General features: G+C 38.3%; 1 protein-coding gene across 1 annotated transcript in view; it reads left to right on the top strand.

Annotated features, from left to right (window-relative positions):
• Positions 1–14,876, top strand: part of FSHR (follicle stimulating hormone receptor) — a 165,180-nt gene that overhangs the window by 60,039 nt on the left and 90,265 nt on the right. Inside the window, exon 2 of the mRNA XM_037161260.2 lies at positions 6,267–6,338. Coding sequence (XP_037017155.2) covers positions 6,267–6,338 — 72 coding nt within the window. The remainder of the gene's footprint in view (positions 1–6,266; positions 6,339–14,876) is intronic.

The following is a 14,876-nucleotide window of genomic DNA, read 5'->3' as shown; positions in this document are numbered from 1 at the left end:
TCCGTCCATCACCATTTATCCCCGTCACTCTTCTCTACCTCCCACCCATGTGCCCTTTCCTTCTGGCAATCACTGCACCACAGTTCGTTAATTTTATTCATTATTTAATCATGAGCATTAGTTTCCAGTATTTTTACTATTACATATAATATTGCAGTGATTAATCTTTTACCTGCCTCCAGCAGCACCTGTGGCAAAGAGACATAGAATGACTGGGTCCAAGAGCATTTGTACCTTCAACTTTAATACACATTGCCAAAGGGCTGTTCAGAGTATTTGCAGCAAATTGTCCTTCCACCTAGAGAACAGGAAGTGTCCTATTGTTCCTCTGCAGCTCTGTTATGAAGTTTTCTGTTTAAAATTTGCCAATACAATGGCATGTAGTAGTACATAATTGATGTTTAAATTAACATTCTCCTGATCACTAGTGAGTTTGAGCATCTTTTTTACGTGTTGATTGGATATTTGCATTTTCTCTTCTATGTGTATAAGTTGCCTGTTCACATCTTTTGCCAATCTTTCTACCGGCTTGTATGTATTTTCCTTATTATTTTGTAAAGTTTCTTATATTTCGGATGCCCACACTTTTTTAGTTGTGTTTTAAAGCTCTTTCCCAAGTTTGTATCTCATCTTCCCAATGACTTTATGTATCTTTGTTTTACAGAAATTTTAAGTTTCCTATAGTCAACTGTCTTAGAAATTTATTTTCCAATTTCGGTGTGAAGGTTTTTATGTCTTTTTTTTAAAGATTTTATTTATTTGTCTTTAGAGGGGAAGGAAAGGAGAGAGGGAGAGAAATATCAATGTATGGTTGCCTCTTGTGTGTCCCCTGCTCGGAAATGGCCTGCAACCCAGGCACGTGCCCTGACTGGGAATCAAACCACGATTGTGTGGTTGACAGGCCCACACTCAATCCACTGAGCTACACCAGCCAGGGCTTTTTTGTCTTTTTAAAGAGAGTCTTCTAAACTGTATATTGCATTTTATTTAAAAGTTTTAATGTTTTCATTTTTCCCATTTAGATCTTTAATAAGGCTAGCATTTTTATTTTAATTTGGTAATAAGCAAGGTCTTATGTTATTTTTTTCACCCAGATAATCAATAGTATCCCTTATTGATTGGTCCATATCCTCCTCCACTGATTTTTAATGCTTCCTGATCATTAGTCATTTTCTCTTGTTTAAGGTCTAGTTCTGTGCTCTTTATTCTCTTCCGTTTGTCTGCTTTTTAATCCCTGTCAATACTACGGCATTTTAATCAGTATAACTTTATAAAAATCAGTGAGATGGACCTAAATTGTTCCGTTCTTTTACTGTCCCAACCTGGTTTTGTTACTGATGTTACACGAGCCACATAAAACGGGTCAGAGAGTGTTCTCTCCTGCCAGTCTCTGGGATAGTTTGTGTAAGATGGAAATTGTCTACTATGTCAGAGGTAGAACTTACTTTTTAAATCGTAAAATGCTGACCTTGTTTTATGATGGGAATCTCTCAAACTACCAACCCAATTAGTTAATGCTGACAGATCAATTCAATTTTTCTATATCTTCCTAAGTCAGTTTTGGTTAAAAATGTATTTCTAGAAAAGTTATCCATATTCTCTGATTTTTCAAATCTAATGTTATAAGTTATTCTTAAGTTCCTCTAATTTAAAATTTATTATACCAATAATTAAATGCTGCCTTTCATGTCTCACATTGTTTTATTGCTTAAAATGGACAGATTATTTTATTCTATTAATATTTCCTAAGAATTAGCTTTTGATTTTGTTGGTCCTTTATATTATTTTTAATTAATTTCTACTCTTTATTATTTTTTCTCTCCACTGTCTTTAGGCTTCTTCTCTCAAGGAATTCTTAAACTTTGCAAGGTCCTTTAAGTTGATCTGTTACACTCATTACTTAGTTTCAAAATGAAGATTCACTAAGAATAAAGTTCCTTTTCCTTTTGTCTTTACCAATGTTACCTATTTAAAGAAAATTTGCACACATATTTTATATTAATTGGAACTAAATCAGTAATGACATAATAAATTAATTATCAGAAAGTTTCTGGTTAAAACCTTCCATGATAAGTAGCATTTGAAAGTAACAGTTTTCTTCAATAAACATTCAAATGATATTACTCTTCTATAATAATCATTTTAGTGTTAAATTCATAAATCAAGAGTTTGTGAAACTATTATAATAAATTTCTCAGTATGACAAGAAAGCTCCTTTACCCATCTTAGCAATAAATTTATGTAGAAACTTAACCTTATAATTGTGAAATGCCACATTAGTATAGATTGAACTTAAGTTTCCTGTATCAAGTTGTCAAGTTTAGTCGTTTATCTTCTCAAAACAGTCCATCAACAGTTCCTCATTTATCAATGTTTCTTATGAAACTGCTTTTGAGTTTACACCTGAAGTTCCAGCCACAAATGGAGTAAAGAAATGTTGGCTTTATAGTTTGTTCCCAGGACTCCTTTGTCCTTTCGCTAGTTTCCTAGGCTGAAAGCTTAGGGCACTAATTTTCCATCTATTTTATTTTTCTGGTATTATCATTTAAGGCTGCAAATTTCTTCACACAGAGCAGTTCAGCTATATCCTGTTTTATATGTTATATTTTAATTATAATTCAATTACAAATAACTGCTACTTATTAGTGTAATTTCTTCTTTGACCCTATCATTTAAAAGGAAATTTGTTTTTTGGTTTGGTTTGGTTTGGTTTGGTTTGGTTTGGTTTGGTTTGGTTTGGTTTAGGCTTTCCAGTTGGTTGCACATCTGTTGGGGTGGGGAGGGGGTTAACTCTCTTTTGTTGCTGATTTCAATGTGATTTAATTGCATCGTTGTCAAAAAAAATGATTTGTTTGAGGCTAACTTGCTTTGTGACCTAGTTCTTGGCCAATATCATTCTGGTACTCCTTATTAAATAGGTAAGGTTTCTGACAATTATGAAAACCCACCTATCCACTAGTTTTTTTGTTCACCATTCCTCCTTGCTTTTTGTTCTTTCCCACTGAATTAAATCTTCTAGAAATTCTTTTGCTAACACTTTGCTGTTAGTGGCCAATAAAACTTGTCTAAATGTGCCTTTACTTTCACATTTGAAAATAATCATGTTGGGGGTATAGTATTCTAAGTTGGCAATTATTTTGAAGATATTTTACAAGTTTTGCTAATCATCTTTTTATTTGAAGATAATATGTCTTTTTTGTTTGCATTTAAAATGCTTTTTTTTATGGCTCTACAGTTTTAACTAATAGATATCTGGCAGTGCATTTATTTTTGTTCCTATCCTGGGCATTGTTGAGATTTCTGAATCTGAGAATTTATGCCTTTTATAAATTATGAAAAATTTCCAGATTACATTTTACTGAAAATTGCCTGTCATCCAATTTCTGTGCCAGGGAGTGGGGCGGGGGTGGGGGTTGATGATGGAGGGAGAGGGAAGGAGAGAGCACAGACGAATGAAAGAAATAGATCCTTGCATTCCATCCTCCATGTTTCATCTCATGTACCAGTTTGCCATGACAACACAAACGCCCTGGGTACAAAGTCCACAAAAACTGCCTCCCTCATATTTTGGCTTCAGTTTACCCCCCTAGTGTTCTGGTTTGCACTGGCTGCTCAGGGTTCCATGTGGTATCCAGTTGATTTACCTTGGACGCCTGGGGATTTCTCATTCTTGCAAGCTCATCTGCGCATTTAAAACAATACTCGTTATATGTTACATCAGATTGCCAGGTCATTCTTAGTGGAAATAGCTTCAGGTTATCTAGTTTATAGCATTTCAGGAAATAGATGGAAATCAAGATGTTCCATCTTCAAAATAGATTTGATTACATTAATAAAGCTACAGGCAATGAAAATTTTCAAAATATGGCTGCTACTAGGACTAGGTTAAACAGGGCCATCTAGCTGACTTGTTTTTAGTAAAAGAGTCAGTTATCCAAGACTCTGCTCTTTGTACATCTCATTAATTATTTTACTTTAATATTTCAACTCCCTTAAATGGTTAGACTGAGTAGTTTAAAAACAATGTTATGATGTGATTTTACTATAGTTTGTTTTCATCATTTTTCTGTCGCATGATAAACAAAAGAAATTTGTGTTAACTATGGTTATATAAGCACAGTTAAGAAAATATGAACAATCTTAATTCTCTGCAGATGGGCATTCTAGAAGTTGACACTCTTCCAGATCTGTTATGCCAAATTGAAAACTAGGTCACTTTTCATTTAAAATTTGAAGCTGTTTAAACTTCAAATTTTAAACTTTTCATTAAAAATGGTTTCATAGAGACTATGCTTTTAGTAGGACCTGATGGTTTTGAGACCCAGGCTCAAAGTCACCCACTCCTTCCAATCTTCCTTTTATATGTTTATGTACCTTGGGTGTTTCTCATTTCAATACTTTTATAACATTTATAGTTATTGTATCAACTGTGTCACACAACTGTTTGCCAGTGATTCCAACATTTCTGGGTTTGCCTTCCTAGTATGTAAACCCTTTGCAAGAACAGCACACAGGATTCTCTCTCATGATGTCTTACCACAGAGCTGGTGCTCATAGCAGTCAAATTAACAAAGTAAATAAAGACAAAGTAAAAAAAAGTTTGCTTGAATAACAACTTTATCCGAAACAGGAATTTCACTAACACCAATAGATGATAGGAGAATGAAGCAATGATGGTATGCGAAACTTTCAACCCACCATATTTATTTCATTCCTGCTCACAGACTGCTTTGCAGAAGGAAGGATTCAAGTGGAAAGAAAACCAAATTCCTATGAGTCATTTACAAATCCAGAGAAAGCCTGTGCGAGGAAAGCCAGGAGAAGGAATCATATTCCTATTGTAGAGATGCCTAAAGGATCACTTAGAATTCTACCCTCAAGCCTAGAATTCTCAGGCTGTTCCACAGCCATTTATTTGGTTATTCCAGAAATGTTTTTTGAATACTGGTCATATACTAGGCGCTATCATAGGCATTTGGTATATAGCAGCAGACAAATCAGGCAGTAATTTCTACCTTCACAGAGCTTATGTTCTAAATAGTCACAGGTAAGAGATAAATATGTGAATGCATAAATATATACATAAATAGATTGTAATACATGTCAGAAGTGCTATGAAGAAAAATTTAAGCAGGAAAGGGGCCCAGGTGCCCAGTTAAGGAGATTGTCATTTTAAGTCGAGTGATTAGGGAAAGCATCATTGAGAAAGTGACATTTGGGCAAACAGCAGGCTGAAGGAGCAAGCCAGGAGGATAGCTACGAGAAGAATGTTCCAGGTGAAAAGAATTGCAAATGCATAAATATTAGGCAAGAAAGAACATGCCATGTCCAAGAACTAGCAAGAGAGTACTGTGATAAGAACAAGATGAGCAAAGAGGAGAGTTATCAAAATCAAAGCTAAAGTGTCTTTGCAAAGGGAGAGCATGAAGATCATGAAGGGTCACATAGGCCATCGTACACAATTTGGGTTTTTCCCTGAGTTGAAAAGCCACTAGAAGGAATTTTGAGATAGGTGTGAGACAAATAGTTTAAGCAGAAGAAAATGGCAAACTCTAAAGGCAGCTGAGGTTAAGAGACTTTTTTTTTAACATGGGAGAAGTCATGGTGTTTTTGTATACTGATGGACAGGATCCAGTAAAGAAGTAAAAATAGGTGAACAAAACTTATGAAAGAAAGGGGAACAGGCTGTCGTGGCCGCTCTACTAGAAAGAGGGGGATAGATCTGATGTGGATTGGAGGAGCTGTGCTTAGCCAGGTCCAGGGTTCTGATCACCATGGTAACAGGAGAAAAATTGGGGTATGCAAGCACAGGTACTGATGGATGGATGTCTGGGAGCATAAGGAAGTTCTCTCTCTGTTTGGTTCATGGTCTCTTTGAAAGGTCAGCTATGTATGACAATAAGGGAAGAGGTACTGGGGGCTGGAGCAGAGAAGGAGAAAGGGCTCACATGGGGCTATGGTAGCAATACGAAGTAGTGGTGGCAAGGAAGGTTCATATCCGAGCTCTGCCATGAGCTGTGTGACCCTGGCTAATGTTTTTATCCTCCCTAGACCTCAGTTTCTTTTTATGCAAAATGAGGGTAACAATAGTGCCAATTTGGCTGCTCTGTGGTGAAGATGAAGAGAAATCATGTAAAAGCAGTTGTGACCACTAAATGTCAAGCACCTAGTATATGTTTGCTGTTAGCTGAAATAATTCATTAGGCACTCGATTGCTTACCAATGAATGGGTAAGTTGTGATATTTTATGTCCACTCTCTTTTCAGGCGGCTTGTCCTCACCAACCTTCAAGTCATCCCAAAAGGAGCGTTTCCGGGACTTGGGGACCTGGAGAAAATGTACGTACCTGCCAATGCTGCGTGTGAAGGCCCCAGTCGGGCTGCGGGCAGCAGCCTCAGACTGCATCTACTGATACCCTGTGCTTAGAAGCCAGAAAGCTCTTTACACTTCCTCCCAAATTATGTCCATAGGATAGTTCCTCAACAGAACATGGAAACTTTCAGTGTAGCACTGAGATAAGCATCAGCAATCCAAGAATCCTCACTTTTTCCTTTTGTAAGGTGTTGCTCCCAAAGGATTTATGAGTAGAATTTTTATAGACAAAAGCCTGTTTTCTCTACTCACATCCATCCTTTTTCAGGGAATCTTTCTCTCATTTCTGGCTAATTTTGAATTGACAGCACGGCCTAACATTTGTGCTGTAGAGCTTCTCTAGCCTTCCTGTTCTCAGGCCACGCTGACAAGCAGTGATTGATACACAAACATTTTAAAGTATTTGGAAAATTTTACAGCCTGAGGGAGATTTCCTCTGAAAAGAGAAAACTCCTCTGTTAATGCACATATTCACTTCTTATTGGACTAGTTTCATATTGAGATTTTCCCTAGGTAGGATTTTCCCAAACTGGGGAACAGCAATAAAAAGCAGAACAAACTCTCCCATATTTAAGGTAACCCACTCTCCCTTTAAAGGTACTTGATTCCATCTCCCAGGCCTTTAGGGTCAGGAAAGTGTGTCCTTCACCACAGTGGCAGCCAGAATTCAGGACTTCAATGCCAATAAACACAGCAACAGACGGACGGATCACACAGAAGGGAGTGAGAGCAACCCCCCAGGTTACATGTGTTTCTCCTTCTTGAAGCTATTCAGTCTTTCCTCTTGGTTCTTCATCCCCCTAAAGGATGAACTTTCTTTATTCCCTACCCTATAAAAAGAATATTTACTGAAGTCTGAGAAAGAGAGAAAAAAAACATTAGTGAGAGAAACACAAAGCAGGTAGTTATTATTAAACCAGCTGCTTAAAGGAGGGTGGTCAGAATCCTGGGATTGAGCCTTAGTTTTAACATAAATTTCAACATAAATTTACTGTGTGACCTTGATTAAATCACTGTATCCTCCAGGGCCTTGATTTCCTCAGCTGCATACTAAAGGAGAAGTTTTAAAAGGGGCAGATGGTTCATGTGATCTGTGATTCCCAAGTGCAAACATCCTGTAGTTAGTAAGAGCCCAGTTTAAGACCTGCAGTCTTAAGGTTCACCTTCTTGGAGACGTTCAGCACTCCCAGGAATTGGGAGATGGGGGCACCAAGGAGATCAGGAAAGCAATGGATTTGGAGACCTTTTGGCTGAAAGTATGTTCCTGATAGACTGGCTACTGCCCTGCCTGGAATTAACACAGACCAGATGACTATAGATATGTCTAATCCCCAAACAACCCTATAATTGCATCAAAATTACTCTAAAAACAGAAATATCAGACATCACAAATAATCTACTGTAATCTAATTCAATCCAGCACTGTGACTGACCCCTGTTGGGTGTTTAGCATCAGACAAGACCTTCCTGTGATGACCTAAATGGTGAGGTGGACCTCACCTGGCAGCAATTTCAGACACAGGGCAGCTGGCTCAGAAACTCCACAACTTCCTCGGACACAGCTTGTCCATCTCTACCTCACGTCTTTATCAATCAGCCTGTACTGTCACAGGGAAATGCCAAAAATAAAATAAAAGGGATCTTATTTTTTTTCCAACATTTTTTATGTACTAAGGCTTCAGAACCATTCCCCGATAGAGGGGCCTGGCCCTGAATGGAACTCTGCATGGGCTGTTTGTACCCTTCAGTCTCTAGGCTCCCCTTCATCTGTTGTCTCACCTTCCATATGAGTTCTCATCCCCTCGGCAGGTCTGTGCCCTTCATTTTAGCTCTTCCTTCACTTTTTAACAAGTTTCCTGTACTCAATAAATATTGGCTTCCTCTCTAATATTTACCTTCCCATAAATCATAAAGTTCCTTTCATTCATTTTTGACTTGTGGCCAAGGTTTCCCATCCCACTGGAAAAGAAAGGGGTGAGCCTTCTGTGTAAATTCTGCCCTCCTTCCCCGCCACCTTCCTCTCTCCTCCCATCACTACCGCTCTTTTGGAAAAGCAGCCTATGTTCACTGCCTCCCTCTCCTTTTCTTTCAATCACTCGCTAGGCTGCCCACTTGCTACGTGTTCACTGATTGTCTAACACCATTATTCTATTAAATTTCCCAACAATACCATAACTGCCAGACCTGATGACTTCTACTTTGTCTTCTTAGTACTTATATGCAGCTTTAGATTTTACTGACTGTTCATGCCATTCTTAATGCTCTTTTCCCTTTTAACTTCAGTGACATCACACATTCTGCCTGTCCTCTGACCATCCCAGACTACTCCAAAACCACCTCTCCATCTTTCTTGTTCCTCAAAAGTTCAAATACTCTGGGGCTTCATTTTTGGCCATTTTACAGTCACGCCCCTAAATCATTATTCATCAAATAATGTCACACTACCATGGCTGCTAAACTTTCCTCAACTGCCACCTCTCTTCTGAGGCCATAATTCTTGTTTTGAAGGGGAGAGCCTCAGAAACATCTACACCTACATAAACTGCAAGTGCTTCAAGTTCAGTATGTGCACACTAGCTCATTAGCTTCATCCTTCAATTTCTCATCTTCCCACATTGCCCAGTGAATAACATTACCATCTGCCCAGACTCCCAAGCGAGAAAATTCAAAGTCTTCCTTGACTTAGGCCTTCTCTGTTCCTTATATCCAGGTGTTCCTCTAGTCTTATTGACTCCCCCACAAAAATATCCCAAAATGCAGCCCTTCTCTCACTCCTGCTGCTGTTAGATCCAAAGTCTCATCAACTTACACAGCCCGCTGCATGAGGCTGCCATACCTGTCCCAGCTTCCATCTCCCCACCCCTCTGCTGCCAGACCTGCATGGCTCAGACTCACCTGCAGAAGAAACTGGGAGGAACCCTTATTGCTATAGATTTCAGGCTTAAACCCCTGGCAGAGAAAAAAACCTTTATCTCCACCATATGCACTATATCTCACACTTTCACTGAGTAGGAAAATTTGCCATTTTCCAATTATTATCATTACCAGACGTCATAATCCTTACTTAGAATGTGATGGCTGTTTGTTTGGACAACGTCTGGCATATAGAGGGACCAAAAAATGGTAGCAGGTGAGTAAATGAATGGAAGAATGAAAAAATAAACAAACAAATTAAAAATATATACTTTCGCACTGGTCTTATGTAGATGCTATCCTGCCTAAAATTCCACTTAAAATTGAAACAGAAATCCTGCTTGTCCTCCAGGCTGCAGATCAAATGTTTACTCCTTTATACAGTCTTTCTAGAACTCTCCAGTGCTTCCAAACCAGAATCTCTTGTTTGGAGAATTAATAGAAAATCTATCAGATTGTATTCAGAATTTAAAAGTTTTTCCAGAGCCCTTGGTTGTTCTTTAAGGGAAAGGTCGGAGTGTAACTTTGTATTACAGTACAACACCAAGTCCTGTTGCTTTTATCTCCCTGCTATTCTTCTAATCCGTCTACTTCTCTCTTTCTCCAGCTTCCACGGCCTGCTCTCCCCTGACCCAATCCATTCCCCACATGGCAAACAGAGTCACATTTTCTGAATTCATATGTAATCATTTCACCTTCCACACGGGTCCACCTCTCTTTCCCTCTCTCTCTCTTTTTCGCATACACATGCACAGACATGAGAGCATACGCTCTCTCTGTCCATGACTTACCACTGCTCTTAACATAACATAAAAAAGAAACTGAACCTCTCATATTCTCTCCTTTGCTCTATTAGTCCATTTTTAGTTCATAACATGTACTAGGTTATGCTGCACACCATGGGCCTTGCTTGGCACACACTGTTCCTTCTGACTCGAGTGTCCTTTCCACTCTACCCTTTTAACTTAGTTGGCTCCTCCCATCTTTCAGGTTCCCACATCTGTGTCACTTGCCAAGAAAAGTCCTCCCTTACCTCCCAATAAGGGGAAAAGCCATGCTGTGTACACTCTCATATCACCACTAGTCTCTATGTAGTGACCATCATTTTGGCAATTTTACACTTATTTAGGTGATAGTTTCATTAATTTCTAACTCTCCTATTGGACTGTAAGTCCCATGAGCACAAGGATATTTTTGCTTTTACTTGGTATTAGATCCATGGTGCATCAGACAGATTAAATACAATAAATAACTGATAAATGCATGAATAAAAAATGAATGAATAAACAAATATAATTAGTTGGAGAGACAAGATATGCAGATATAAAAAGAAAATACTAAATATTATGAATAATAACAATAAATAATGTAAAACTTTAGAGGCATATGAACACTGGCTGAGAATCTACCATGATCTAAACATTGACATAGTCATAGTTTAAAACATAACCTATGGCAAAATGTACAAGATAATCTTTGCAAAATAAGTGATACAAATGTTGCATTTGTTTGGGTTCTCTCTGCTGTGGGAGACAAAAGAAAGCAAACTTCAAATAGGTTTAAGAAAAAAAAAGGGAATTCAATGACTCATTTGACTTGTTGGTCAGAGAAGAAGAATGGCTTCACAAACATTTCTATTCAGGTTCAATGTCCTTAGGACTTGGACTCTTTTCCTCTGGTAGGTCTTACTTCCATTAACTTAGTTTCAGCCCTCGGTCCCATCCCTAGTGGCAAGAAAGGCAGCCCCAGGCCTGCCTTCCCATCTTGGGTTCTATTCAGAAGTAATTTTTTTGCTCCATCCCAAAAAAGTTTTTAGATTTGATGACTTGCTTAGATCACATGACCATCCCTGGACCAATCACTTAGCTAAAGGAATGTGATAGGCAAACTGGCTGTGGCCTAGGCAAATGGGCTCTATTCTTAGATCTGAAAGTGCCTACCCCAACCACATGGACTTGGAGTGGGGGAGGGGAATCCACAAACAAAAACTGAAGTCATTGCTGGGAAAAAGTGGAGGCTAGATGACAGTCATTGGGCAAACAACTAACATCTGAAAAGAACATTAGTTCTGTGCTCATCCAGAAGATAAAGGTCTCTATGGATGAGGTGACTGGGGGTTTGATGAATTTGATTTTGCCTTCTTCCTCCTGTTAGAATGACTTAAAGAATCCAAGAACACCGCCCAACCCATGTTGATAATTCTTATTCTTTCATTAACCCAGCTTAACCTACTTCCCTCTGTTTGAATTCAAAAGGGAAAAAATTCTTTTTAGTAGAACTGGCACAGGAGTGTCTACATTGGAAATGAAATGATCGCTGTTCACACCTTAGCTTTAATCAGCATCACTATCTCAAACCTTTCTACTCTTCACTGCTTTGGGACTGGCTGGGGGAAAAAATCATTAAATGCTGCAACGTGAAGTGGCTTTGCAAAGTGCACCGTAAACTGTTTACATTGTCTTTAATTACTTCAGAGCCATATGTCAGCTAGGTAGAAAGTGTGAAGATTACATTGAATAGGGTGGGGGGACTAGGTGAACATGTGGAGATTTATGGTAACCAGAAAAATTATATATGGAAATGAGTGCAATTTAAAAACACATCCACCGTGCTATTATAACACTGGAGGGGGAAGAAAAGCCAGTGTACAACAAAATATCTCTGAAAATAGGAGTATGATGAATATGTAAATGAGACCAATCAACATCAGCTGAGATGCGGTATATGCAGATGAGACCGCAATAAGCCAAAATGTGAAATAGCTCCCAAACCATAAATATGAACCATATAAAATTCATTTGAAATATTCATGATAACATAAGGACAAAAAATATAATCAAGTGATTTACTTGCATATAAAAATGAGAAAACTAGTCTGACACTCCAGCCTCCACCCCCACATTGCAGAGGAAAGAAAAGTTAACAGAGGGACTTTTAAAGGAAGATTTATTGAATGAGAACTGCTGCAGGCACACGAAAAAGTGGAGGATCCTCTGAAATCTCAGTTCTTTGGCCTCACTCGACACAGATAAGAGGAAAAGAAGTAAATCAGGGAATTAAAACCATAACAGTGATAATGCTGGAAAATTCGGGTTCCAATCCACTTTGCCTCCATGAGCATCTCCTTGTTAGATAATGTTGGTCCAATTCTACCCTAGCTTTCTATGATTCTGAGAATTCATGAGCAAACTACTGAAATAAAGTAAGAGGGAGAGGCTGATGAGTCTACAGGCTCCTAGTAAAATAACGGAGACCAGGGTCGGGGCCGTTAGACCTCTGAATGGGAGGAAGGGATCTGAGTCCCTGGGCACCAAAAGGAGAACGAGATTCAGTGGTTCTCTTCTCAGGTTGCACTTTAGAATCCCCTAGGTAGCTTTTGAAATAATCCACAGGTCTGTCTTTCCCAGGGATTTTTAAATTCCATTTGTCTAGGGCAGGGCCCAGTATTGATTATTTTTTTAAAGTTCCCTTGATGATACTGACCTACATCCACAGTTGAAAGCTACTGAGATAGATGATAGTTAAGTCGGAATCCAATTCATAGAAGGAACAGTCATGAACATGTGCAATATGTCTATATGGTGTGGCTGGAGAACAAACGAAAGGTCAGAGAAGAAGCTGGGATGAGGCCACAGAGCCCAGTGCCATGAGGCAAGTTTGCATGTGATAGGTAATGATGTAAATTAAATGGGTTCTTTTGAACAACATGTCAATGATCTGACTTGCATTTTTTTAAGATCACACAGATTTTAATTTGATAATATTTTGTTAAGAATTTTTGTATATATATTTGTAGATATGTTCGTCTGTATATTATTTTTCTTAAAATGTATTTGTTTGGTTTTATACTGGTACTATAAAATGAGTTGAGTAGTGCTTTCTCATCCTCGATATTCTGAAAGAGTTTGTTACTGAGTTTTCAATAACAAGAGAAAGAAGAGGAGTTGCTTCCCTCCCACCCCCAGATGGTGCTAAATCAACTTGGTGATACCAGGGGAAAAGACCTCAACCCTCACTTCATGTCAGGCATAAAATTTAACTCTAAATGAATCAGAAACTTACATATAAAAACTAAAACTTCTAGAATAAAAGATAAGAGAAAATCTTCACAATCTTGAGAGAGACAAAAACTTATTACATAGGACATGAAAAGCATAGAATAAATTTTCATTTTGACCTTATCAAAATAAACTTCTGCTTTTCAAAAGACACTATCAAGAAAATGAAAAGCCGAACCATAGGCCAGAAGAAAATATTTGCAATGCATGTATCTGAATAAGGATTTGTATCCAGAATACATAAACAATTCCTAACAATAAAAAAAAATCAATAATAAACATTCCAATTCAAAATGAGCAAAAGATCTAAACAGATACTTCACACAAAAAGATATGCAAATGGGCAATCAGCCCATGAAAAGATGCTCAATATCAATACTCATTAGGTAAATGCAATTTACAGTTTTAAAGAAATCGCATGCCCACTAGAATGGCTGGAGTTAAAGATGCAGAACTAGGGACCGGTGAGGCTGTGGGGCCACTGGAAGTCCCGTGTACCCGGCGAGATCGTGAAATGCTACAACCACTTTGCGTTGTAGCATTTAGAATTTGTAGCGTTGTAGAATTTCCTATAGCATATTTACCCAAGAGAAATAAAAACATATGTCCACATAAAGAATTACTCAGGAAATCTTCATGACAGATTTATTTATAAATAGCTGAAAGCAACCCAGGCAGTCATCACCAGGTCGTGGGGTAAAGAAATTGTCTTCTGTTGGTATGACAGAATATTAGTCCAAAATGAAAACGAGTAAACTGCTAACCCAATAACATGGATGAATCTTGAAAGCACTCCACTAAGCAGAATAGCCAGATACAAAAGAATATACACCATCTGATTCTGTTTACGTGAAACTCCATTAAAGAAAATCCACTCTGGTGACAGAAAGATCAGTGGCTGCCTGGGGCCCAGAGCAATTGTGGGGATTGTCTGGGAGGGGGAACAAAGGAACATTTTAGGCAGTTAGAGAGATGTTCTATGTCTTGGTGTTGATAGTTGTTACAAAATATGTCAGTTTTAAAACTTGAACAGTTAAAATGAGTGTATATCATTATTTGTCAAATTATGTTTCAGTAAAGTTGATTTTTTTAAACAAACAACTATTCAGCACCTATCTAGGGCCTCGTGTTTAAAATTCCTCATCTCAGTTGATCTGCACTTTGCAGGCAGGGATATTAACATTCAGAAACGATGAACAGCCCACCAGTATCAGAGGGATCCTTCTGCAGTAAAGATGGGATTTGAACCCAAGCTAGTCTGGTCCTTCCCACTACACGAGGCTTTCTTTTTGCTGGCATTTACCATTTTCAAGAATTATTTTACTAAAGTAAAGGAGTGATCCATGGAAGGATTAAGACTGTGAAAGCTTCCTTTGATGTCATTTACAAACACAGGATAGGGTGTTTATGCCTAGAGCCTTGGAACCTCAGTAAACCAGAACCTACGGTCATTTTCTACTGGGACAGCTAGACAGGGCAGTAAACCTGACCTTGGAGCGTTTTTTGCCTCAAATTCCAGTGTGCCAGCTCTTT

This window comes from Artibeus jamaicensis, unplaced genomic scaffold, assembly GCF_021234435.1.
Source record: "Artibeus jamaicensis isolate MK-2021 breed Jamaican fruit bat unplaced genomic scaffold, CSHL_Jam_final contig_465, whole genome shotgun sequence".
NCBI lineage: Eukaryota > Metazoa > Chordata > Mammalia > Chiroptera > Phyllostomidae > Artibeus > Artibeus jamaicensis.
Note: the sequence above shows the minus strand (reverse complement) of the source record. Positions and strands in the feature narration are given on the sequence as shown.